This window comes from Scyliorhinus canicula, chromosome 25, assembly GCF_902713615.1.
Source record: "Scyliorhinus canicula chromosome 25, sScyCan1.1, whole genome shotgun sequence".
Taxonomy (NCBI): Eukaryota; Metazoa; Chordata; class Chondrichthyes; order Carcharhiniformes; family Scyliorhinidae; genus Scyliorhinus; species Scyliorhinus canicula.
The window spans coordinates 19,604,971-19,632,634 of NC_052170.1; the positions used below are offsets into that span (position 1 = coordinate 19,604,971).

The 27,664-nt window shown below is 52.0% G+C and overlaps 1 protein-coding gene across 1 annotated transcript in view; it reads left to right on the top strand.

The window, feature by feature from the left end:
* Positions 1 to 27,429, top strand: part of LOC119957012 (protein Niban 1-like) — an 80,629-nt gene extending 53,200 nt beyond the window's left edge. The window contains exons 8-14 of the mRNA XM_038784594.1: positions 6,564 to 6,726; positions 12,315 to 12,505; positions 13,592 to 13,753; positions 21,154 to 21,270; positions 23,359 to 23,466; positions 24,839 to 24,979; positions 27,376 to 27,429. Coding sequence (XP_038640522.1) covers positions 6,564 to 6,726; positions 12,315 to 12,505; positions 13,592 to 13,753; positions 21,154 to 21,270; positions 23,359 to 23,466; positions 24,839 to 24,979; positions 27,376 to 27,429 — 936 coding nt within the window. The remainder of the gene's footprint in view (positions 1 to 6,563; positions 6,727 to 12,314; positions 12,506 to 13,591; positions 13,754 to 21,153; positions 21,271 to 23,358; positions 23,467 to 24,838; positions 24,980 to 27,375) is intronic.
* The last annotated feature ends 235 nt before the right edge of the window (positions 27,430 to 27,664 follow it).

Consider the following 27,664-nt stretch of genomic DNA (forward strand, 5'->3'; position numbering starts at 1 on the left):
AATGTCCTTTAGAGAGGGAAATCTGCCCTGCTTACCCGGCCTGGCCTACATGTGACTTCAGACCCACAGCAAATGTGGTTGACTTACCCCTAGAAAGGCCAAACAAGCCCCTCAGTTTCAGGGTGATTAGGGATGGGCAACAAATACTGGGCCCAGCCAGCCACGCCCACCATATCTGAATGAAAGGAATAATCATTAAAAAACGATGCTGGAAATCTGAAACTGAGGAACATAGTTGGAAATAATCGGCTAGCGGCTGTGGAGAGTGGAAAAGAATGAATGACCTTTTAGCGGAAAGGTTCTGTGCTTTTTTTTCTTTTTATTTTTGGGCCTCACGGTAGCATGGTGGTTAGCATCAATGCTTCACAGCTCCAGGGTCCCAGGTTCGATTCCCGGCTGGGTCACTGTCTGTGTGGAGTCTGCACGTCCTCCCCGTGTGTGCGTGGGTTTCCTCCGGGTGCTCCGGTTTCCTCCCACAGTCCAAAGATGTGCAGGTTAGGTGGATTGGCCATGCTAAATTGCCCGTAGTGTAAGGTTAATGGGGGGATTGTTGGGTTACAGGTATACGGGTTACGTGGGTTTAAGTGGGGTGATCATTGCTCGGCACAACATCGAGGGCCAAAGGGCCTGTTCTGTGCTGTACTGTTCTATGTTCTATGTTCTCTCTTCCCAGGTGCTGCTTTACCTGCTGAGTATTTTCAGCACCTTCTGACTTTACCTCACCTCCGGCAGTGCAGCACTCCCTCAGTACTGGCAGGCCGGTCAGGTTTTGGGACATCAACCTTCTGTCTCAGGAATGGGAGTGCGGCTCACTGAGGCCTGGCTGGAGGTGGAGGAACGTGAGAGAAAGATTTTGGGAAGGTGGACATTTTCGACCAGTTGCGTCATGATCAGTGACTGGCTTTTTTTTTTAATGTTTTTTTATTGAGTTTTCATATTTTATATATGACAAATTACAAGTTATTAGAGAGAGAGAAAAAAAAAAAGGAAAACACAAAAATTTAACATGAATGTTTACAGGTAAGCATCTTCATAACAATAATTGTGGCCGCCCCCTTTAGCCAGCATACATATTTTACATTCCCCAATATGGCCGAGGCACATGTTTATAGGCATTTATTTATAGTTTGGTTTTGGGCCTTGGCTTGCCATCAAACCCCCATACCGGGCCCGTAGCCCCCCCCCCCCCCCCCCCCCCCCTCCCCCCGGCTACCTTCCCCCGATTCCCGCCCATTTTCCCCTGGTTCTTGGCCACCCGACTATTCTTCCTCATGTACGTTGGCCACAAACAGGTCCCGGAACAGTTGCATGAATGGCTCCCACGTTCTGTGGAAGCCGTCGTCCGACCCTCGGATGGCGAATTTGATTTTCTCTCCATTTGGAGAGATTCCGAGAGGTCGGACAGCCAGTCTGCAGCTCTGGGCGGTGCTGCTGACCGCCAGCCAAACAGGATTCTACGGCGGGCGATCAGGGAGGCAAAGGCAAGGGCGTCCGCCCTCCTCCCCAGGAATAGATCTGGCTGGTCTGAAACCCCGAAGACCGCCACTATCGGGCATGGCTCCACCCTCACCCCCACCACTTTGGACATAGCCTCGAAGAAGGCTGTCCAGTACTCCACAAGTCTGGGGCAAGACCAGAACATGTGGGCGTGGTTGGCCGGGCCTCTTTGGCACCGCTCACATCTGTCCTCCACCTCCGAGAAGAACCTACTCATACGGTTTCTCGTTAAGTGGGCTCTATGTACCACTTTTAGTTGCGTCAGGCTGAGCCTTGCGCACGTGGAGGTGGAGTTGACCCTATGCAGTGCTTCGCTCCAGAGTCCCCACCCTATCTCCATCCCCAGGTCGTCCTCCCATTTCCTTCTTGTTGCGTCCAGTACGGTGTCGTCCCTGTCTACCAGTCGGTCATACATGTCACTACAGTTCCCTTTCTCTAGGATACTTGCGTCCAGTAGGTCTTCCAATAGTGTCTGTCGTGGCGGTTTGTGGGTACGTCCTTGTCTCCTTCGTAGGAAGTTTTTGAGCTGCAGGTACCGTAGCTCGTTCCCCCCAGCTAGCTGAAATTTCTCTGTCAGTTCGTCCAGTGTTGCGATCCTGTCGTCCGTGTATAGGTCCCTGACTGTCAGTGTCCCCCCGTCCTGCCTCCACCTTTTGAAGGTGGCGTCGGTCAGTGCTGGTTTGAACCTATGGTTGTTGCAGATGGGAGCCTTGTCCGACATTTTGTACAGGCCAAATTGCTGCCGCAGTTGGTTCCAGGATTGGAGGGTGGCTGTCACCACTGGGCTGGTGGTGTGTTTTTTGGGTGGGGATGGGAGTGCTGCCGTGGCGAGTGCCCGGAGGGAGGTTCCCATGCAGGAGGCCTCCTCCGCACGCACCCACTCGGCTTCTGGCTCCTGGATCCATCCCCTTACTCGCTCGGCTGTTGCCGCCCAGTGGTAGAATTGTAGATATCAGTGACTGGCTTAAGTAGGGCGCTCTTTTCAAGGGCCGGCGCAGACTCGATGGGCCGAACGGCCTCCTTCTGCACCATAGGGGTCCCTTGATTCGATGTGACGTGGCCAAAAAAAATGGACTGGCAGTGGAAGGGGGCAAAGAGAGAATGTGTTTGGGAAGAAACGGGAGAGAAAAAAAGGCTCGGAGCTGGAGGAGTCCCAGTTGAGGGAGCTGATGGCTGGTTGAAGATCTAACCCTCTGGGAATACATGGAAGAGAACACATTTGAAAGCCAGTAAGTGGCACTACTCGCCAAACCCTAACCGACGCCAGTGGTTACTGAACACTGCAATAATTACAAGCAAGCTGTTAGATCAGTGGTCACAGCGAGAACAGTTGTGGCAGACCACAGGTGAACAGAATGGATACAGCTCACAAGGAGGCCATTTGGCCCATTGTGTGCGCGCCGACTCTCCGATTGAGCAATTTACCGAGCCCCCACCCTGCCCTTCTCCCCCTATCTCTGTGCATTCTTCCTTTTCAGGTAACAGTCCAACTCCCTCCTAAATGCCTCGGTTGAATCTGCCTCCGCCACACACTCAAGCAATGCATTCCAGATCCCAACCATAGAGTCAGAGATGTTTACAGCATGGAAACAGGCCCTTCGGCCCAGCTTGTCCATGCTGCCCAGTTTCTATCACTAAGCTAGTCCCAATTGCCCGCGTTTAGCCCATATCCCTCTCTACCCACCTTAACCATATAAACTGTCTAAATGCTTTTTAAAGGACAAAATTGTACCCATCTCTACTCCTGCCTCTGGCAGTTCGTTCCAGACACCACCCCTCAGTGTGAAACAATTGCCTCTCTGGACCCTTTTGTATTTCCCCCCCTCTCACCTTAAACCTATTCCCTCTAGCTCTAGACTCCCCTACCTTTGGGAAAAGATGTTGACCATCTACCTCATCTATGCCCCTCATTATTTTAGACGCCTCTATAAGACGATCACCCCTAAGCCTCCTACGCTCCAGAGAAAAAAAGCCCCAGCCTATCCAGCCTCTCCTTTTAACTCGCACCATCAAGTCTCGGTAGCATCCTAGTAATTTTTTCTACACTCTTTCTAGTTTAATAATATCCTTTCTATAATAGGGTGACCAGAACTGTACACAGTATTCCAAGTGTGGCCGTATTAATGTCTTCTACAACTTCAACAAGACGTCCCAACTCGTGTATTCAGTGTTCTGACCAATGAAACTGAGCATGCTGAATGCCTTCTTCACCACCCTGTCCACCTGTGACTCCACATTCAAGGAGCTATCAACCTGTACCCCTAGATCTCTTTGTTCTAGAACTCTCCCCAAATCCCTGCCATTAACTGAGTAGGTCCTGCCCCGATTCGACCTACCAAAATACATTGCCCCACATTTATCTAAATTAAACTCCATCTGCCATTCATCAGCCCACCGGCCCAATTGGTCAAGGTCCCACTTGCTGTTTGGAAAAGTTTTCCCCCATATCGCTTCTGCTTCTCTCCCCAATTACCTTAAAGCCGGGGTCTCTCGTTCCCGATCCTTCCACCAATTGGGAACAGTTTCTCCCTGTCCACTCTGTCCGGACCCCTCACAATTTTGAATATCTCTATCCAATCTCCTCTCGGCCTTCTCCTCTCCAAGGAGAACAGTCCCAACCTCTCCGATCTATCCTCATAACTGAAATTTCTCATCCCTGGTTCCATTTACAATAATAAGAATAATAATGTTCATTAGTGTCACAAGTAGTCTCACATTAACACTGCAATGAAGTTACTGTGAAAAGCCCCGAGTCGCCACATTCCAGGCGCCTGTTCGGGTACACAGAGGGAGAATTCAAGATGTCCAATTCACCTAACAAGCACGTCTTTCGGGACTTGTGGGAGGAAACCGGAGCACCCGGAGGAATCCCACGCAGACACGAGGAGAACGTGCAGACTCCGCACAGACAGTGACCCAAGCCGGGGATCGAACCCGGGACCCTGGAGCTGTGAAGCAACAGTGCTGCCCAGTGTGCCACCGTTCCGCCCAATCGTGAATCTTTTCTGTCCTCTCTCCAATACCTTCACGTCTTCAAGCCTGGGGCACAGAACTGCAACATAATGCTCCAATTTGGCCAAACCAGTGTTCTGAAACAAGTTAACATAGCCCCCTTGCTTTTTGTATCCTATGCCTCTGTTAATAAAGTCTAGGATGGGGTATGTTTTGTTAACTGCATTCAACCTGCCTGGCCACTTTCAATGACAATAAGCACATTTTGTTAAGCATATCTTCACACACTATCTTTCTCCCCTTTTGGGCCTGAGACTGTTTAATGGCCGGATTAGCTCAGTTAGGAACAGCAAGAGGCCATTCGGCCCATCGAACCTGCTTCGCCATGATCCGGGGTCCACCTCAACTTTCCCGCGCTATCTCCATATCCGCTGATGTCACGGCACGGTAGCGCCGTGGTTAGCACTGCTGCTTCACTGTGCCAGGGACCCAGGTTCGATTCCCGGTTTGGGCCACTGTCTGCGTGGGTTTCCTCTGGGCGCTCCGGTTTCCTCCCACAAGCCCCGAAAGTCGTGCTTGTTAGGTGAATTGGACATTCTGAATTCTCCCTCTGTGTACCCGAACAGGCGCCGGAGTGTGGCGACTAGGGGATTGTCACAGTGACTTCACTGCAGTGTTAGTGTAAGCCTACTTGTGAAAACAATAAAGGTTATTATTACTATAAGAAATCTATCACGTTCTGTTTTGAATAGCGGCGATGTCGTGGACGGACTCCAGCCTGATAATCAGCCCATTGAATCCAGCCACAAATGCTTCATCTCCTGGCCTGGGACTTGAACCTGGAGCTGCTGGCCCAGAGGTTGGGTGCTACCACTGCGTTGCCAGGCCTCTATACTTGCACTCAGTTACAGCGAGGTCCCTATGCCCCTGCGTCCCCCTTTAGAGCTTACCCGTTAGTTTGTATTGTCTCTCCGGGTTCTCCCTCACAAAATGAATCATTTCACACTTATTGGAATTATTGAATTCCATCTGCCACTTGTCTGTCCATTGGACAGCAGGGTAGCATGGTGGTTAGCATAAATGCTTCACAGCTCCAGGGTCCCAGGTTCGATTCCCGGCTGGGTCACTGTCTGTGTGGAGTCTGCACGTCCTCCCCCTGTGTGCGTGGGTTTCCTCCGGGTACTCCGGTTTCCTCCCACAGTCCAAAGATGTGCGGGTTAGGTGGATTGGCCATGCTAAATTGCCCGTAGTGTCCTAATAAAGTAAGGTTAAGGGAGGGGTTGTTGGGTTACGGGTATAGGGTGGAGACGTGGGTTTGAGTAGGGCGATCGTTGCTCGGCACAACATCGAGGGCCGAAGGGCCTGTTCTGTGCTGTACTGTTCTATGTTCTATTCCACCAACCTGTCGATGTCCTTTTCGAGGTTCTACACTCTCCACCTCACCGTTCACAAGGTATCCAATTCTCCCCTTCACCAGCAAATTCTGAAACTGTGCCCTGTACCCCTAGGTTAGGGCTAGGTCATCAGGAGGAGCAGGGGTCCCAGCACTGACCCCTGGGGAATCCCTCAAATATAAAAAGTCTTCCAATCTGAAAAACATCCATTAACCACGGGCCTCACGGTAGCATGGTGGTTAGCATCAATGCTTCACAGCTCCAGGGTCCCAGGTTCGATTCCCGGCTGGGTCACTGTCTGTGTGGAGTCTGCACGTCCTCCCCGTGTGTGCGTGGGTTTCCTCCGGGTGCTCCGGTTTCCTCCCACAGTCCAAAGATGTGCGGGTTAGGTGGATTGACCATGCTAAATTGCCCGTAGTGTAAGGTTAATGGGGGGATTGTTGGGTTAGGGGTATACGGGTTACGTGGGTTTAAGTGGGGTGATCATTGCTCGGCACAACATCGAGGGCCGAAGGGCCTGTTCTGTGCTGTACTGTTCTATGTTCTAACCACTACTCTTGATGAAACATGGTGTTCAAATGTATGGTAGCAAAGTGAGATGAAGATGGAGGCTTATGTGGAACATAAAGACCAGCATCGCCCAGTCGGGCCGAATGACCTGTTTCTGTACTGTAACATGAGGTATCTGGTGAAATCGGAGGTTTTTTCATTCCTCCGTAGATGATCGGGGAGATGTATGCAATGGTGGAGGCCCAAATCACTGAGGGGTTCCAGACCATGCTCAGGGAGAATGAAGAGCAAAGTCTTCATCTGGAGAAGACAGTGCGGCCAGACTTCAACCAAATCCTCACCTCCAAGAAGCAGTTGGTGAAGAAGATTCAAGGTATGAGGCTCCCGCGATTGTGGAGATTGAAAAGAGATTTTTAAGGCCAAATAGATCTAAAACTCAACAGTAATAAATTCCTTGCAAAAAAAGAAAAAAACAGGCTGCATCTAGAGTTACACAAACATAGGAGAAGAAGGAGGCCATTCGGCCCCTCGGGCTATTCAATCAGATCACGACTCATCTCTACCTTAATTCCATTTGCCCTCCTGTGCTCTATATCGATTACAGTAAGAAGTCTTACAAAACCAGGTTAAAGTCCAACAGCTTTGTTTCAAACACGAGCTTTCAGAGCGCAGCTCCTTCCTCAGGCGAATGATTCACCTGAGGAAGGAGCTGCGCTCCGAAAGCTCGTGTTTGGGCAGCACGGTAGCATTGTGGACAGCACAATCGCTTCACAGCTCCAGGGTCCCAGGTTCGATTCCGGCTTGGGTCACTGTCTGTGCGGAGTCTGCACATCCTCCCCGTGTGTGTGTGGGTTTCCTCCGGGTGCTCCGGTTTCCTCCCACAATCCAAAGATGTGCGGGTTAGGTGGATTGGCCATGATAAATTGCCCTTAGTGTCCAAAATTGCCCTTAGTGTTGGGTGGGGTTACTGGGTTATGGGGATAGGGTGAAGGTGTTAACCTTTGGTAGGGTGCTCTTTCCAGGAGCCGGTGCAGACTCGATGGGCCGAATGGCCTCCTTCTGCACTGTAAATTCTATGCTCTTATCTGCCCGATGAGATGGCCGAGCGAGACATTCAGTTCAAAGGGCAATTAGGGATGGGCAACAAATGCTGGGCCCTTTGGCGACCCCCACCACATCCCAAGAAAGAATAAATTTTTAAAAATCACTTACGGAGCTGGTAGGTGGTGACAGTGTGGTGTACTTTGTGTTGCTCATCTCAGGATGGTTGGCGTAGTGTTCACAAAGACCACAAAATAGATTGAACTTAAACAAAGCTATAAATTTATCAACACTACTAATTTGGATTTGACACGTACTCCTGAAGAATACACAGTTGATCAATAACATCTAACGACACTCATCTACAGAAATCTCACCACTCGTTTAAACTATGATCTGCTCTCACTTACACTATCTGTTCTTCTGACTCTCTCTAGCTAACTCCTGTATTCACTCCTCCCCCAAGGATTAGCATCACTGCCTTATATAGTTGTAACTGTAGCTCCTTCTAGTGGCTACTCTCGACACTACATTAACCCTTGCAATGCTGATAGTTATGATAATACCACAGGCAGTGGAATGGAGATACGAGGGGATGGATTTGGCAGTGGATGGATTTGGCAGTGGATGGAGATGGCAGTGGATGGAGATGGCAGTGGGTGGAGATGGCAGTGGATGGAGACGGCAGGGGATGGAGATGGCAGGGGATGGAGATGGCAGTGGATGGAGATGGCAGTGGATGGATTTGGCAGTGGATGGATTTGGCAGTGGATGGAGATGGCAGTGGATGGAGATGGCAGTGGGTGGAGATGGCAGTAGATGGAGATGGCAGTGGATGGAGGTAGGAGGGGATGGAGGTAGCAGTGGATGGAGATGGCAGTGGATGGAGGTAGCAGTGGATGGAGATAGCAGTGGATGGAGATGGCTGTGGATGGAGGTAGCAGTGGATGGAGACGGCAGGGGATGGAGATGGCAGTGGATGGAGATGACAGTGGATGGAGATGGCAGGGGATGGAGACGGCAGTGGATGGAGATGGCAGTGGATGGAGGTGGCAGTGGATGGAGATGGCAGGGGATGGAGATGGCAGGGGATGGAGGTAGCAGTGGATGGAGATGGCAGTGGATGGAGATGGCAGTGGATGGAGGTGGCAGGAGATGGAGGTAGCAGTGGATGGAGGTAGCAGTGGATGGAGGTGGCAGTGGATGGAGATGGCAGTGGATGGAGATGGCAGGAGATGGAGATGGCAGTGGATGGAGGTAGCAGTGGATGGAGGTAGCAGTGGATGGAGGTGGCAGTGGATGGAGATGGCAGTGGATGGAGATGGCAGGAGATGGAGGTAGCAGTGGATGGAGGTAGCAGTGGATGGAGGTAGCAGTGGATGGAGGTGGCAGTGGATGGAGGTAGCGGGGGATGGAGATGGCAGTGGATGGAGATGGCAGTGGGTGGAGATGGCAGTGGGTGGAGATGGCAGTGGATGGAGATGGCAGTGGATGGAGGTAGCAGTGGATGGAGGTAGCAGTGGATGGAGATGGCAGTGGATGGAGATGGCAGTGGGTGGAGATGGCAGTGGATGGAGATGGCAGTGGATGGAGGTGGCAGTGGATGGAGATGGCAGTGGATAGAGATGGCAGTGGGTGGAGATGGCAGTGGATGGAGATGGCAGTGGATGGAGATGGCAGTGGATGGAGATGGCAGGGGATGGAGATGGCAGGGGATGGAGATAGCAGGGGATGGAGATGGCAGGGGATGGAGATGGCAGTGGATGGAGATGGCTGTGGATGGAGGTAGCAGTGGATGGAGATGGCAGGGGATGGAGATGGCAGTGGATGGAGATGGCAGTGGATGGAGATGGCAGTGGATGGAGATGGCAGTGGATGGAGATGGCAGTGGATGGAGATGGCAGGGGATGGATATGGCAGTGGATGGAGGTAGCAGTGGATGGAGGTAGCAGTGGATGGAGATGGCAGTGGATGGAGATGGCAGTGGATGGAGGTAGCAGTGGATGGAGATGGCGGGGATGGAGATGGCAGGAGATGGAGATGACAGGAGATGGAGATGGCAGTGGATGGAGATGGCAGTGGATGGAGATGGCAGTGGATGGAGATGACAGTGGATGGAGGTAGCAGTGGATGAAGATGGCAGTGGATGGAGGTGGCAGTGGATGGAGATGGTAGTGGATGGAGGTAGCAGTGGATGGAGATGGCCGTGGATGGAGATGGCAGTGGATGGAGGTAGCAGTGGATGGAGGTAGCAGTGGATGGAGATGGCAGTGGATGGAGATGGCAGTGGATGGAGATGGCAGTGGATGGAGGTAGCAGTGGATGGAGATGGCAGTGGATGGAGGTAGCAGTGGATGGAGATGGCAGTGGATGGAGATGGCAGTGGATGGAGATGGCAGTGGATGGAGGTAGCAGTGGATGGAGACGGCAGTGGATGGAGGTGGCAGTGGATGGAGATGGCAGGGGATGGAGATGGCAGTGGATGGAGGTGGCAGTGGATGGAGATGGCAGTGGAAGGAGATGGCAGTGGATGGAGGTAGCAGTGGATGGAGGTAGCAGTGGATGGAGATGGCAGTGGATGGAGATGGCTGTGGATGGAGATGGCAGTTAATGGAGGTAGCAGTGGATGGAGGTGGCCGTGGATGGAGATGGCAGTGGATGGAGATGGCAGTGGATGGAGATGGCAGTGGATGGAGGTAGCAGTGGATGGAGATGGCAGTGGGTGGAGATGGCAGTGGATGGAGGTAGCAGTGGATGGAGATGGCAGTGGATGGAGATGGCAGTGGATGGAGATGGCAGTGGATGGAGATGGCAGTGGATGGAGATGGCAGTGGGTGGAGATGGCCGTGGATGGAGATGGCAGTGGGTGGAGATGGCAGTGGATGGAGATGGCAGTGGATGGAGGTAGCAGTGGATGGAGATGGCAGGGGATGGAGATGGCAGGGGATGGAGATGGCAGGGGATGGATTTGGCCGTGGATGGAGATGGCAGTGGATGGAGATGGCAGGGGATGGAGATGGCAGGGGATGGATTTGGCCGTGGATGGAGATGGCAGTGGGTGGAGATGGCAGTGGATGGAGGTAGCAGTGGGTGGAGATGGCAGGGGATGGAGATGACAGTGGGTGGAGGTAGCAGGGGATGGAGATGACAGTGGGTGGAGATGGCAGGGGATGGAGATGACAGTGGGTGGAGGTAGCAGTGGATGGAGATGGCAGTGGATGGAGATGGCAGGAGATGGAGATGGCAGTGGATGGAGGTACCAGTGGATGGAGATGGCAGTGGGTGGAGATGACAGTGGATGGAGGTAGCAGTGGATGGAGATGGCAGTGGGTGGAGGTAGCAGTGGATGGAGATGGCAGTGGATGGAGATGGCAGGGGATGGAGATGACAGTGGATGGAGGTAGCAGTGGATGGAGATGGCAGTGGGTGGAGGTAGCAGTGGATGGAGATGGCAGTGGATGGAGATGGCAGTGGATGGAGATGGCGGGGGATGGAGGTAGCAGTGGATGGAGATGGCAGTGGGTGGAGGTAGCAGTGGATGGAGATGGCAGGGGATGGAGATGGCAGTGGATGGAGGTGGCAGTGGATGGAGATGGCAGTGGATGGAGATGGCAGTGGATGGATTTGGCAGTGGATGGAGATCGCAGTGGGTGGAGATGGCAGTGGGTGGAGATGGCAGTGGGTGGAGATGGCAGTGGGTGGAGATGGCAGTGGATGGATTTGGCAGTGGATGGAGATGGCAGTGGATGGAGATGGCAGTGGATGGAGATGGCAGTGGATGGATTTGGCAGTGGATGGAGATCGCAGAGATGCAGATTGCAGTGGATGGAGATGGCAGTGGATGGAGGTAGCAGTGGATGGGGATGGCAGGGCATGGAGATGGCAGGTGATGGATTTGGCCGTGGATGGAGATGGCCGTGGATGGAGATGGCAGTGGATGGAGATGGCAGTGGATGGAGATGGCAGTGGATGGAGGTAGCAGTGGATGGAGATGGCAGTGGATGGAGATGGCAGTGGATGGAGATGGCAGTGGATGGAGATGGCCGTGGATGGAGATGGCCGTGGATGGAGATGGCAGGGGATGGAGATGGCCGTGGATGGAGATGGCAGTGGATGGAGGTGGCAGGGGATGGAGATGGCAGTGGATGGAGATGGCAGTGGATGGAGATGGCAGTGGATGGAGATGGCAGTGGATGGAGATGGCAGTGGATGGAGATGGCCGTGGATGGAGATGGCAGTGGATGGAGATGGCAGTGGATGGAGATGGCAGTGGATGGAGATGGCAGTGGATGAAGATGGCAGTGGATGGAGATGGTAGTGGATGGAGATGGCAATGGATGGAGATGGCAGTGGATGGAGATGGTAGTGGATGGAGATGGCAATGGATGGAGATGGCAGGTGATGGATTTGGCAGTAGATGCAGATTGCAGTGGATGCAGATAGCAGTAGATGCAGATTGCAGTGGATGCAGATAGCAGTGGATGCAGATCGCAGTGGATGCAGATAGCAGTAGATGCAGATTGCAATGGATGCAGATAGCAGTGGATGCAGATCGCAGTGGATGCAGATAGCAGTAGATGCAGATTGCAGTGGATGCAGATAGCAGTGGATGCAGATGGCAGTGGATGGAGATGGCAGTGAATGGATTTGGCCGTGGATGGAGATGGCAGTGGATGGAGATGGTAGTGGATGGAGGTAGCAGTGGATGGAGATGGCAGTGGATGGAGGTGGCAGTGGATGGAGATGGCAGTGGATGGAGATGGCAGGTGATGGATTTGGCAGTAGATGCAGATTGCAGTGGATGCAGATAGCAGTGGATGCAGATCGCAGTGGATGCAGATAGCAGGGATGCAGATCGCAGTGGATGCAGATAGCAGTGGGGCGAGGCCCGATCCTGACCGTGAATTATTTTATTCGCAGCTTCGTTTGGCGATCGGGTGCGATGGTGCTGCGAGGAACAGGTGCGGCCCCACCTCACCTCAGTGGGTGACAGGGTGGCCGTCCTCATGAAGACCAGCCTCCTGGAAACCCGAAGACTCTTCTCCGAGGAAGTTAGCCGAGTAATTAGCTTGGTGAAGAGCAAAGAGCACAACTACAGCTCTCTCATCGAGGTAAAGATCAACAATCCCTCTGTCGTTGCTTCTGATTGCGGCTGGGAATTTGGGAGTAGCATGTGAGCTGGGAAACTGAAGCACGGTCAATGAGGTAGTCACTGGGTCACAGGTCACTGGGTCACAGATCATGGGTTACTGGATTTCAAGTCACTGGGTCACAGGTCATAGGTTACTGGGTCACAGGTCATTGGGTCACAGATCGTGGGTTACTGGGTTTCAAGTCACTGGGTCACAGGTCATAGGTTACTGGGTCACAGATCATAGGGTCACAGATCGTGGGTTACTGGGTTTCAAGTCACTGGGTCACAGGTCATAGGTTACTGGGTCACAGGTCATTGGGTCACATGCTACTGGGTTTCAAGTTACTGGGTCGCAGGTCACTGGATCACAGGTCACATGGCTACAGGTCATTTAGTATCTAGTCATCAGGTCACAGGTTGATGGGTTATGGGTTATTAGCTTTCAAGTCACTGAGCCATAGGTCACTGGGTCACAAGTCACATGGTTACAGGTCAAGGGTCGCTAACCTTGTTGGGTTTCCCAGGAGTTTCCCAAAATGTGGCATGCATCTCCCAGGCAAGCTAGTGGCTAGGAGTTGGGGGCAGTGGTGGAGAGAGGGAGCGAGAGAAGGAGCGAGAGGGAGAAGGATGGAGAGACAAGAGCTGAGGGACTTGGTTGGGAGAGGGTGAACAGCAACCAGTAACAAAGGGAGGTGCGGAGGGGGGGGGGAGGGGTGTAAGGACAGTGGTTGACTGGTGACTGGGATGAGAGAGTGACAGCACACTCTGTGATAGTAGACAGAAGACTGGAGGTTTTAAAGGTGAGGGTTAGGGATTAAGAGTGGGGCACGGGGTTAGCTCTGAATCACCGGACACTGGGTCAGAGATCATTGTGGATTGTTAATAACTGGGAGAGATGTAGCTATATTCTGGGGAGGTGTGACTATCTGATTGTTAACTTTTGTGTTGCGGTCTGTGTTTAACCTCAGTTGCTGCCATTGGGCACTTTGTGTTCAAGGGTTATCTGGTCAAGTTCCTTTACTTTACTATTTTCAGTCTAAGTTCTCTTCTCCATTTCTCACAGGCTTGCAGGCAGCTTCAACGTTTGCCGTACCAATCTGTTCAGATGCATCGTTGCTATGAGAATACAGAAACACTGACACAGTCCCTGAGTGAGCTGCCACCTCGATTCGCATTCGCCGGTGATCGATTCTTCACCCAGAGAGCGCAGACCGTTATCAATCAGGTGCTGCACTGCCACAAGATTGGAAAACACACGTGCACACTCTCACTGACACACTCTCACTGACACTCTCACTGACACTCACTGACACACTCTCACTGACACACTCTCACTGACACACTCTCACTGACACTCTCACTGACACACTCTCACTGACACACTCTCACTGACACTCTCACTGACACTCACTGACACACTCTCACTGACACACTCTCACTGACACACTCTCACTGACACTCTCACTGACACACTCTCACTGACACACTCTCACTGACACTCTCACTGACACACTCTCACTGACACACTCTCACTGACACTCTCACTGACACTCACTGACACACTCTCACTGACACACTCTCACTGACACACTCTCACTGACACTCACTGACACACTCTCACTGACACACTCTCACTGACACTCTCACTGACACTCACTGACACACTCTCACTGACACTCTCACTGACACACTCTCACTGACACACTCACTGACACTCTCACTGACACATTCTCACTGATACACTCTCACTGACACTCTTGCTGACACACTCTCACTGACACACTCTCGCTGACACACTCACTGACACACTCTCACTGACACTCTCGCTGACACACTCACTGACACACTCTCACTGACACACTCTCACTGACACACTCTCACTGACACACTCACACTGACACTCTCACTGACACACTCTCACTGACACACTCTCACTGACACACTCTCACTGACACTCTCACTGACACACTCACACTGACACTCTCACTGACACTCTCGCTGACACACTCTCACTGACACACTCTCACTGACACTCTCACTGACACACTCTCACTGACACTCTCACTGACACACTCTCACTGACACTCTCACTGACACTCTCACTGACACTCTCACTGACACACTCTCACTGACACTCTCTCACTGACACACTCTCACTGACACTCTCACTGACACTCTCACTGACACACTCTCACTGACACACTCTCACTGACACTCTCACTGACACTCTCACTGACACACTCTCACTGACACTCTCACTGACACACTCTCACTGACACTCTCACTGACACACTCTCACTGACACACTCTCACTGACACTCTCACTGACACTCTCACTGACACACTGTCACTGACACTCTCACTGACACACTCTCACTGACACTCTCACTGACACACTCTCATTGACTCACTCTCACTGACACACTCTCACTGACACTCTCACTGACACTCTCACTGACACACTCACTGACACACTCTCACTGACACACTCTCACTGACACTCTCACTGACACACTCTCACTGACACACTCACTGACACACTCACTGACACACTCTCACTGACACACTCTCACTGACACTCTCACTGACACACTCTCACTGACACACTCACTGACACACTCTCACTGACACACTCTCACTGACACACTCTCACTGACACTCTCACTGACACACTCTCACTGACACACTCACTGACACACTGTCACTGACACTCTCACTGACACACTCTCACTGACACTCTCACTGACACACTCTCATTGACTCACTCTCACTGACACACTCTCACTGACACTCTCACTGACACTCTCACTGACACACTCACTGACACACTCTCACTGACACTCTCACTGACACTCTCACTGACACACTCTACTGACACTCTCACTGACACACTCTCACTGACACTCTCACTGACACACTCTCACTGACACTCTCACTGACACTCTCACTGACACACACACACTGACACACTCACTGACACTCTCACTGACACACTCTCACTGACACTCTCACTGACACACTCTCACTGACACACTCACTGACACTCTCACTGACACACTCTCACTGACACACTCTCACTGACACACTCTCACTGACACACTCTACTGACACTCTCACCGACACACTCTCACTGACACTCTCACTGACACACTCTCACTGACACTCTCACTGACACACTCTCACTGACACACTCTCACTGACACACTCTCACTGACACTCTCCCTGACACTCTCACTGACACACTCACATGCTAACCCACTCTCACTGACACACTTACTGACACAATCACATTCTGACACATTCACACTCTGACACACTTGCATGGACACACACACATTCACTGACACTCTCACACACTGACACACTGACACACACACACATACTCATTGACACTCACACACTGACACACACTCACTGACACATTCTGATGCACTCTCACTGATACATTCATACTCACACTCTCACATACTTTCACTGACACACACACTGACACACACATGCGCACAGCTATCTACGTACACACTGACAGACATGTACAACACACACACGCACAGACACGCACAGACATGCACACATACAGACAAACACTCACACAGAGACTGCCACACATGGGTTCAGGTGAAAGAGGAAGACACACACAAACAACAAGGTACACAAATAGAGATAGACACACACAATGCAAACACACGCACACATACTGACAAACACATGTACGGACAGATGCGCCGACACACACACACATACGCAGACATGTACACACAGCTACAAGCACACATACAGGAATAGATACAGAGACAGCCAGCATGGGTTTAGGCAGGAATGATGTGCACATGGATACACAGATAGACATACACAATGCACACAGACACACACAGAAAGAGATACACACATACAGACAGATAGACATACATACATACACACATGGACACACAAAGACAGACACACACATATAGATATGTGCACACACATTCAGACACTTCAAACACATACTCAACACAGAGACACATACATGTACATACAGACATGTGTGCTGCCACACACACAGCAAACACCCCCCAACACACACACACATACATGTGGATAAACACACAAACACAATCACATATATGCACACACAGAGTGGACAGACAAGCAGATTGGCACCCACACACTGGGCAAATATGCGCACACAAAAGGCATGCAAGGAGGTATACGCGTGTGTGAGCAGATGTATAAATGTGCATTTGGAAAGGTAAAAGCCACGCTCGGAGGGACTAAACTGCCCGCAAACTTGCACAGCGGCCACCAGGATTCAAAATCAGTGAAACTCACAAGGTCTTTTAACCCCCCCCCCCCCCCCCCCCCCCCGGCCCCCCCTCCCTGATTTAATTACAAATCATGCAGTTTGCAGCAGTGAGTGAGCCGCTGCTCCGGATGTAACCGAATCGTCGGCTCCTCCACTGAGAGCCCCGGACGGCTCACTCCTTCTCCCAGGAGTGACACAGCCCCCGTTACCGCCGGGTTCAACTCCACATTTGGCGCCTGATCCCCAAGTGGCTGCTCTGTGTAAGATCGGGAGAGCGAAAAGGAAGAAAGACCTGCGGCACTGCAGCCCCCTCTCATATCACCCTCGATTTTTGTGTTCAAGCCCTGGATTGGGGGCTTGAACCCCAATCCTTGTGGCTCAGAGATGGGAGTGCGACAGATTGACGGCAGAAATGATCCCCCTGGTTTAGTCTCATAGAATCATATCATCCCTACAGTGCAGGACCAGGCCATTCGGCCCATCAAGCTTTCGAAGGAGCACCCTACCTAGGCCCAATCTCCCACCCTATCCCCGGAAGCCCACCCAACCTTTGGACGCTCGGGGGCAATTTAGCACGGCCGATCCACCTAACCCGCACATCTTTGGACCCGTGGGAGGAAACCGGAGCACCCGGAGGAAACGCATGCAGACACAGGGAGAACGTGCAGACTCCGTGTTATAACCTACCTGCTTACCATTGGCCGGGGACTAATGACAATCCCACAATCCTATGGGAGTATGGAGCTTCCCCAATGGGGGGGGGGGGGGGGGGGGGGGGGGGGGGGAGAGAGAAATCATTAGCAGACTCCCTGCATGAATAGAGCTGGCCAGTTTGGAGCCAGCAGAGAGGAGTGAGCAACAAGGGAAGTTGCTGCTGCTGCTGTTGTATATATATGTTATTGTAAATAAATGTTATTTCTTTGTAACGTGAAAACTCGTGCTGGATTCTTCGTGGCCCTCACCAAACTCCGCACAGACAGTCACCCGAGGCTGAAATCGAACCCCGACCCCTGGAGCTGTGAGGCCCACAGTGCTAACCACCGTGCCACATTCTTTCATGGAATGTGGGCTTCGCTGGCTGGGCCAGCACTTGTTGCCCATCCCTGATTGCCCTTGGGGGGTCTAGAGCCACATGTGAGCCAGACTGGGTGAGGATGGCAGATGTCTTTCCCTGAACAACGTAGTGGACCAGATGGTTTGTTTTTTTTACTGCGATCATCAAAGATTTCATTGTCACTATTAGTGACATAGCTTTTATTTCCAAACTTTAAATTCCCCCAGCTGCCGTGGTGGGATTTGAACCCGTGTCCGCTGGGCATTAATTTGAGTCTCTCGATGACTCCAGTGAGATTACCATTACGCCACAGCCTCCCCTATTCACACAGAATATGTTCTAGCCAACGTCCAGATCTGATACAATATTCGAGTGAATTTTCAGCGAGCAGCCATGTTCTGATGCGGCTTTCGTCTCCTGGTCCCGTCTGCTGCGGGAATCAGGTGGAATGGAGAATTCGACCTCAGGCAGGAATATCCGATCCCAGGGCGGGCAGGACCAGAAGATCCCGCTCTTTGCGTTTGAAGGATGCAGAACCATTTGATTTTTAAAAAAAAAAGTAATTTGGGAGTCTTATCTTTCTTTCTTATCCTTTACAAATTGAGAAAACAGAGCACAAAGGTGAGGAAGTTGAGTTGAGAATTTCTGGGTCACGGGTTAGGCCTCAGTTGGAATATTGAGCCTCAGTTAGGCCTTAGTTGGAATATTGAGCCTCAGTTAGTCCTCAGTTGGAATATTGAGCCTCAGTTAGGCCTCAGTTGGAATATTGAGCCTCAGTTAGGCCTCAGTTGGAATATTGAGCCTCAGTTAGGCCTCAGTTGGAATATTGAGCCTCAGTTAGGCCTCAGTTGGAATATTGTTGACAACAGAGCACAAAGGTATGGAATTGAGCTGAGAATTTCTGGGTCACGGGTTAGGCCTCAGTTGGAATATTGAGCCTCAGTTAGGCCTCAGGTGGAATATTGAGCCTCAGTTAGGCCTCAGTTGGAATATTGAGCCTCAGTTAGGCCTCAGTTGGAATATTGAGCCTCAGTTAGGCCTCAGTTGGAATATTGCCTGATTCTGGGTACCAAACTCCAGGAAAGATGTCAGGGCCTGAGGGTGGCACAGTGGTCAACATGGCTGACTAACAGCGCCTGGTTTGATTCCGACCTTGGGTGACTCTCTGTGCCGAGTCTGCACGTTCTCCCCGTGCCTGTGTGGGTTTCCTCCGGGTGCTCCGGTTCCCTCCCACGGTCCACAGGTGGATTGGCCGCGCTAAAATTGCCCCTTCGTGTCCAGGGATGCAGGGGTGAGGTGGGATTACGGGGATAGGGTGGGGGAGTGGGCCTGGGTAGGGTGCTCCTTCAGAGGGCCGGTGCAGACTTGGTGGGCTGAGTGGATCCTTCTGCACTGGAGAGATTCGGTGGTTGGATTCTTAGCCAAGGTTGCTGAGGAGATTTACTGGAATGGTGCCAGGGATGAAGAACTTCAGTTAATGTCCAGAAACTGGAGAAGGTGAGGTTTGTTGTCCTAAGAGTACGGAAGGCAAAGGACAGATTCGATAGCGCTCTCCAAAATTATGCGGACTCCAGGTGGAACAAATAAAGGGAAGGCATATCCATACCAGAAACGTTGGCAAACAGGTAAAGTCCTGACGAGATCGCAACAGGGTGTGTGTGGAGAGGGTGTTTCCTCTTGTGGGAGGACCTAGAACTAGGGGGGTCACTGTTTAGAAAAAAAGGCAGTCGCCCATTCAAGACGGAGATGAAGAAAATGTTTTTCTCCCAGTGGGTCGTGAGATTTTGAAACTCTCTTTCTCAAAAAGCGGTGGAAGCAGTCTTTGAGACAGAGCGAGTCTTGATTAAGGAGGGGGGTGAAAGGTTATCATCACCACCTGGTGGTTCCCCTCCAAGTCACGCACCACCCCAACGTGGAAATATCTCTGGTGTTCCTTCACTGTCACTGGGTCAAAATCCTGGAATTCCCTCCCTAACAGCACCGTGGCTGTACCTACACCGCATGGGCAGGAACGAGGGGATGTGGGGTTGTGGTTACAATCAGATCCGCCAACGATCGGACTGAGCGGAGGAGCAGCCTCGAGGGGCCGAGTGTTTTCCTCCTGTTCCTAATTCGGATGTAGAGTTAGAAACAAGGCCAGCAGCTTTTTCAACTCCCCGTTTATCCTGATGTGGAATCCGCTGCCTGGAAATGTGATAGAAACAGATTCAATAGTAACTTTTCAGAGAGGAGGCAATAGGTACTTAAACGGGGGTATTGCAGGACTCTGGGAGAGGGCTGGATAGCGTTTGGGCAGCACGGTAGCGCAGGTGGATAGCACTATGGCTTCACAGCGCCAGGGTCCCAGGTTCGATTCCCCGCTGGGACACTGTCTGTGCGGAGGCTGCACGTTCTCCCCGTGTCTGCGTTGGTTTCCTCCGGGTGCTCCGGTTTCCTCCCACAGTCCAAAGCCGTGCAGGTTCGGTGGATTGGCCATGATAAATTGCCCGTAGTGTCCAAAAAGGTTAGGAGGGGTTACTGGGTTACGGGGATAGGGTGGAAGTGAGGGCTTAAGTGGGTTGGTGCAGACTCGATGGGCCGAATGGCTTCCTTCTGCACTGTACGTTCTCTGTTCTTTTTCAAAGAGCCAGAACAGAGACAATGGGTTGAATGGCTTCACTCTGTGCTGTATCATTCTATAACGCAATCCATTCAGCTCTGTAAATTCAGACTGAAATGTTACACAGCTGAGTACACAAGAGCGGATTGGCCATCCAATTATGAGTCAGGCAGTATAAGAGAAGTCAACTACAGGACATTGTTCAGTTAAGTACTTAAGAGTATGTATAAAGAGGGTTCCTTCTTGAATATTGCTTAAACGTCATGCCGTTTTTAGTTATATCTTTTGGCTGGTTGCGTGCTGAAACTTCCGTCGACAGAACCTGTCACCTCTACCGAGAATGGCAAGAACAGATACACATGGGGACATCAACACCTGGTGGTTCCGCTCCAAGTCACTCACCATCCCGACTTGGAAATATCTCAGCTGTTCCTTCACTGTCACTGGGTCAAAATCCTGGAACTCCCTCCCTAACAGCACTGTGGGTGTACCTACACCATATGGACTGCCGCGGCTCAAGAAGGCGGCACACCACCACCTTCTCGAAGGGCAATGAAACATGGGCGATAAATGTTGTTCTAACCAGCGAAGCTCGCCCCCAGTGAATGAACTTCAAAAATGTCCCATAACATGACTCTCACAGAGTACCCGTTTCACACATCCTCTCCTCTCGTCTTCTGTTTGCAGTTACTGCAAGACGCAGTCTACACCTTTCAACACCTGCTGCTTTCCGCACAGACAGCTGGTGGACTCTCGGCTGAAATAAACCAACTGCTCAACAACACCCGAGTCCGAGTACTGAAGGTATGCGTGAGCGGGGTAGGCCGTGTGGCGGAAGGTGAGAGGGTGTGTCACACTCAGCTTGAGTGTGAGTGAGTCTCCCTGCATTGTGTAGCTATCTTAAGAGGCAGTGTGACCGAAGATATGAGCTGTAATCCCTGGCGGGGTCGCTCTCTCCCTCGTGTGCTGCCCTTTGAAAGCAACGTCCCTGGGACCAGACATTTTTTAACTCCCTTTGGACCCAGCAACAGTGTCTCTTTTGTGATTCAGGCAGTGTGACCTAGGGATCCCCAGTGTTGTTCCTGTTGCGCTGACTTGTTAATGATATGTTCATTATATTGTTCAGTTACAGAGATAAAGGACATTGTTCACCTCAGTACTTAGAGTACATATAAAGAGAGACTGCTGAGAGAATGCGGGTTGGTAGGTACGAGGCAGACATTTGTAATGCTGTACCCTGTAAATAAACCAGCTGTCGAGAAAATAAATTGTTACATAGTTCCATACTTCACCGTCTGGTTGGGTTCCAATTACGAATTAGGAGCAGGAGTAGGCCATTCGGCCCCTCAAGCCTGCTCCGCCATTCAATAAGACCATGACTAATGTGATTTTAACCTCAACTCCATATTTGCACTATCCCAATATTATTCCACCCCCTTGCTCATCACAAATCTATCTAGCTCTGCCATTGAGAAAGAAAGTTCCAGAGATTCTTGATCCTCTGAGAGAAAGAAATTCTCATCTCCATTTTAAATGGCGACCCCTTATTTTTAACCAGTGACCCCTTAGTTGCAGAGGAAACATCCTCCCCCACATCCACCCTGTCAATACCCCTCAAGAAGCTTCTTGTTCTTCTAAACTCTTAATGGATACAAACGAGCCTGAGCAACCTTCCCTCATAAGACAACTCATCCAATCCCGACATTAATATAGGAAACCTTTGGTGTGCTTCATGGTGGATGCCACTCGCAGACCCGGCCCGAGAAAGTCCCCCCTCCCCATTCGGTCGGCTCACGCGTCCAGGACCACCCCACCACAGCGCCCCCAACTCCAAATATGTCCACTCCTGCCCGCCGCGGATCAGCCCTGCCCCGACTCTGGCAGCTCTGGACTGAGTCCGCATCCACCACGCCGGGTTCCCGATGGGCGGGGTCGCACCTGTTCCACGTCGTTTGGGAACTCGGCCAGTCGGGGGCAGGCCTCAGGCAATGGCCCAAGGCCATGGATGCGTGGTGCGGTGGGCTTGGGTAGGGTGCTCTTTCCAAGGGCCAGTGCAGACTCGATGGGCCGAATGGTCTCCTTTTGCACTGCAAATTCTATGATCTATGAAGGGTCACTGTTTAAAAATAAGGGGTTGCCAGGGCAGCACGGCGGCGCAGTGGTTAGCACTGCAGTCACACGGCGCCGAGGTCCCAGGTTCGATCCCGGCTCTGGGTCACTGTCCGTGTGGAGTTTGCACATTCTCCCCGTGTTTCCGTGGGTTTCGCCCCCACAACCCAAAGATGTGCAGGCTAGGTGGATTGAACACGCTTAATTGGAAAAAATGAATTGGGTACTCTAAATTTATTTAAAAATTCATTAAAAAGGGGTTGTCCATGTAAGACAGAGATGGAGAGAACTTTTTCTCTCAGACGATCGTGAGTGTCTGGAACTCTCTTTCTCAGAAGGCAGTGAAAACCGAGTCTTAGAGTTTTAAGGCAGAGAAGAGCAGATTCCTGGTCAGCAAGATGGAGGGGGTAAGCAAGATGGAGGGGGGGTAAGCAAGATGGAGGGGGTAAGCAAGATGGAGGGGGTAAGCAAGATGGAGGGGGTAAGCAAGATGGAGGGGGTGAGCAAGATGGAGGGGGTGAGCAAGATGGAGGGGGTAAGCAAGATGGAGGGGGTGAGCAAGATGGAGGGGGTGAGCAAGATGGAGGGGGTAAGCAAGATGGAGGGGGTAAGCAAGATGGAGGGGGTAAGCAAGATGGAGGGGGTGAAAGGTTATCAGGAGTCGGCAGGATTCTGGAGGTCACAATCAACTTTCATAATGAGGTCATTCATTAATCCTATCTTGTTGCACAATAATCATTGTTGACATTCAAAGTGACTGCCTTGTTCTCCCTTTCTCTGTAGAAACTTGACTCTGACAGCACTGCGGCTGTGAGGCAGTTTGTTCGTGATTCTCTCCTGGAGATTTTCCTCCCATATGTCCTGAAAACATTGGAGCCTTTCTGCAAAGCGGTGAGTTTGTGACAGGTCTGTGCACCGGAAACATGATCACCACCCATGCTGTGTGGCTATGCCTTGATCAGCCTCAAATGCTCCATACTCTTCATCGCCAGCAGTAAAGATCTCTGCAACGATACGATATGATTTGCATTGAAAATCCCTCTTTGAATAGTTCAGTTCAGTTGGTATACATCAACCTTGCCTCTCTGAGTGAGAAAGTCATGGGTTTAAATTCTACTCTGGAGACTTGGCACTGTTCGAAGGTGGCGGTAGCACAGTAGTTAGCCCTGTTGCTTCACAGCACCAGGGTCCTGTCATAATATACATCCATGTATATGATGGAGTGCAGACAGGCAGTGATTGACACACAGGATGACCAGTAAGCACACAGAACACAGCAGCCAATCACCAGACAGGACACGGCCACTATAAAGCCAGAGGGCACTAGTTTTCCCAATCTCTCGGGATCCAGCCTCTGAGACAGTCAGAGCTCGTGAGCAGCAGCTAGTGCAAATACCATGTGGTAGCCAGTAAGTCTGGTTAGGTTAGCCTCAGGTCTCCAGTCAAGTCAGCATAGTGTCAACCCACAGTTGAACATGTAAAATAGTTAGATGTTAAATAAAATCATGTTGCATCTCATCAAGTGTTGGAAGTCTGTCTCTCGCTACACTGCATCAAACGCAGTCCACGTAGACCCAGCCTGCCCAACACATCAGGTCCCAGGTTCGATTCCTGGCTTGGGTCACTGTCTGTGCGGAGTCTGCACGTTCTCCCCGTGTCTGCGTGGGTTTCCTCCGGGTGCTCCGGTTTCCTCCCACAAGTCCCGAAAGAGGTGCTGTTAGGTAATTTGGACATTCTGAATTCTCCCTCCGTGTACCCAAACAGGTGCCGGAATGTGGCGACGAGGGGATTGTCACAGTAACTTCATTGCAGAGTTAATGTAACCCTACTTGTGACAATAAAGATATATTATTATTATTAGGAGCAAAGCCCCGGATAATATTTACCCCTCAAACATAAATCGCTTAAAAAGAAATGTAAAATTGAGGTGCCAAAGTGCCAACACTGGTGGAAATGTGTAATGACAACATTACAAGTTTACATCAGCATTTTCATTGTAAATATGGACTGAAGGATTAATAATGGAAAATATCAACAAAAATGGGACAACAGAGAGCGAGGTATTAGGGAATTACTCTCCAAGTGACCTCAAGGTGCAGTTTACCTCTAATTGACCTCTGCACCCAACCTCAGTAAAAGACTGTGTGACCATGAATGGGTTCTTTATGGTGGAAAACATATATGGTACGTCTATATAGTGGGGGAAGGGGGAGTAGGGACATGTTCCAGGTGATTGAGTCAAGCTGTGCAAACTGCCTTCCAGGAGCTGCCCACGTATGAAGCATACCTGAGCGCTGATGATGATGATGGTCAGGGAGTGATACAGGCCGAAAGCGCCTACAATGAGCTCGTGCTGCACATTGTGTCAGGGGAAATCAACAAAGGTACGCTGTTTGTGTCAGAGGTCAGAGTGGGGATGGCGGAGCTAAGCAGAACTTCCTTTGAGCCGATTTGGTAGCGATGGAACAAGTGATGAGAATGATTTTTGAAATGTGTATAGCATTGAATGGATCTCCTGGCTCCCTGCTGTGTCTGGGGTGGGGAGGGATGGAGCAAGGGCTGCACGGATTAATGATTAGAGTCAGACCACTGAAGGAACCAAGACAGGAACGTGCTCACATGGGCAGAGAAAATGGGCGGGATTCTTTGGAAACGGGCGGGCAACTCCGGCGGAAAGGAGTGGCGTGAACCACTCTGGCGTCAGGCCTCCCCGAAGGTGCAGAATCCTCCGCACCTAGAGGGGCTAGGTCGGCGCCGGAGTGGTTTGCGCTGCGGCTGGCACGGCGGGGGCTTGGCGCCATGCCAACCGGCACCGAAGGGCCTCCGCCAGCCGGCACGAGTTGGCGCACGCGCGGGAGCGCCAGCGTGTCCTGGCATCATCCCGGGGGGGGTTCATCTCTGCACTGGCCATCGCAGACCATTACACCGGCCGGCGCGGAGGAATAGGGCGCCCCCACGGCACAGGCCCGCCCGCGGATCGGTGGGCTCCGATCGCGGGCCAGGTCACCATGGGGGCACCCCCCGGGGCCAGATCCACCCCCCCCCCCCCTCCCACGGGGACCCCGGAGGAGCCAGATCCCGCCGGTAAGTACTTGTCGTAACATACGCCAGCGGGACCGGCCGAAAATGGGCGGCCACTTGGCCCATCGCGGGCCGGAAAATCGCCGGGGGGGGGGGGGGGGGGGGGGGTGGCGGGCAATGCCAGCACCAAAACCCCGGCGCGGGGAATTCGGCAGCCGACGAGGGTGGGATCCATGCCACCCCCTCCGGCGATGCTCCGACCCGGCCGGGGGGGGGGGGGGGATCAGAGAATCCCGCCCAATATTCTTCAGATCCAGGCCTACACCTGATGTCAGTCTCCTCACCAGATCGGGGTAACTAGTAGAGTTGCCAACTGCGATTAAATATATTCCTGGAGATGTCGTCACGACTCTCCCCTGAACTCCAGTAATTAATTGGCCAACACGTCCATCCTCGTGACGCACTGCCTTCCTACACCAACTGGAAAGCAAAGACTCATTTCACATTAAAGTGATGTTTGTCCGTCTCCCCCCACCTCCCCATTTTCAATATTTTTATATTGCGTAAAGAGAAGTGTTCAGAGAAAATGACAGAAAAGCCCCACGGCTGGATTCTCCGATTGTGAGGCTATGTCCGGACGATCCATGGCGTTTGGGAAAAATCGGCGGCGGCCCCCAATCACCGACCCTCCGACCGGTGAGGGTCCAGCAGACGCGCCACGTAAAATGCCCGGCCTCCACGAAATAAATGGCCGGGGAATTGCCGGGTCCGCGGCGGCGCGCGCTCACGCCGATGACCCTGCAGAGGTCGCACCGTTCAAATGGCGGCGGCCATGTGCGGGCCCCACCTGCCAGATAGTGTCCCCCTGGACACCCCCTCCCCCCCCCCCCGTTCCCCAGGCCCTTGCCGAAGCTCCCCTCCCGGCCAGCAGCATGGCTCCCGCCCGACTGTTGCGGGCGCTGGACCAGTCTGCAGCCGCCACACCGAGCTCCCGACCGCTGAGACCACACATCAACCGCGCCGTCGGGAACCCGACCCAACCGGGGGGGGGGCCTTCAGGTGACATCCTGAGGCCGTCCCAACGGCATGCGGTGCGTGTCGCGATGATACCCGTGTTGGAGGGGAGCATGCGCAGCCTGCGTTAAACACTGCCGCACCCCTGATTATGAAATCGCCGTGGGGAAGCCGACAATTCCCCCCCCCCCCCCACACAATCGTTTTTCACGCCCTGATGATTTTTCTACGATATTGCATCCAGCGGAGATTGATCTTCAATTCCTGAAGACTCCAGATCAATCCTGGAGGGTTGTCAGCCCTGCTGACGAGGGGGGGCAGCACGGTGGCGCAGTGGTTACCATTGCTGCCTCACGGCGCCGAGGTCCCGGGTTCGAATCCCGGCCCCGGGTCACTGTCCGTGTGGAGCTTGCACGTTCTCCCCGTGTCTGCGTGGGTTTCGCCCCCACGACCCAAAGATGTGCAGGGTAGGTGGATTGGCCACGCTAAATTGCCCCTTAATTGGAAAAAATGAATTGGGCACTCTAAATTTATTTTTAAAATCCCCGCTGACGAGGGTGATTAATGTTGGCCGACCTGTGTTGACCAGTCCTTTGGAAAACTCCACAACTCCATTAGTGGGGTCGTAGAAGCAACAGGCAACTGAGAGAATGAACTGAAGCCCCCTAAGACTTTCATAGCGACAGGAGGAGGCCATTCAGCCCATCACACTTGGATCAGGGCAGGTTTATATCTTAACTCCATCCTCTTGTCTTTGTTCCTTAGTCCTTCAATCCCTTACCCATGTTGGAAGGCGAAAACAGTAATACTTGGATATGACGGACACTGTCTTGTGTGCCTGAACACAGGTCTCCACTGGTACTGACTGGTGGGGTCTGTTTTTTTTCCTGCCCGGCAAAAATCCACTGGACTCCCACTTTGAAATTCTCAGACGAGCTCACTGCCGCACACAAAGTGAGCAAAGAAAAAGTGGAGACAAACAGAGAGATATCAATGACTAGCCATGCCTACATGGGTAGAGAAGAAAGAAAGGAGCGGGACGGTGGTACAGTGG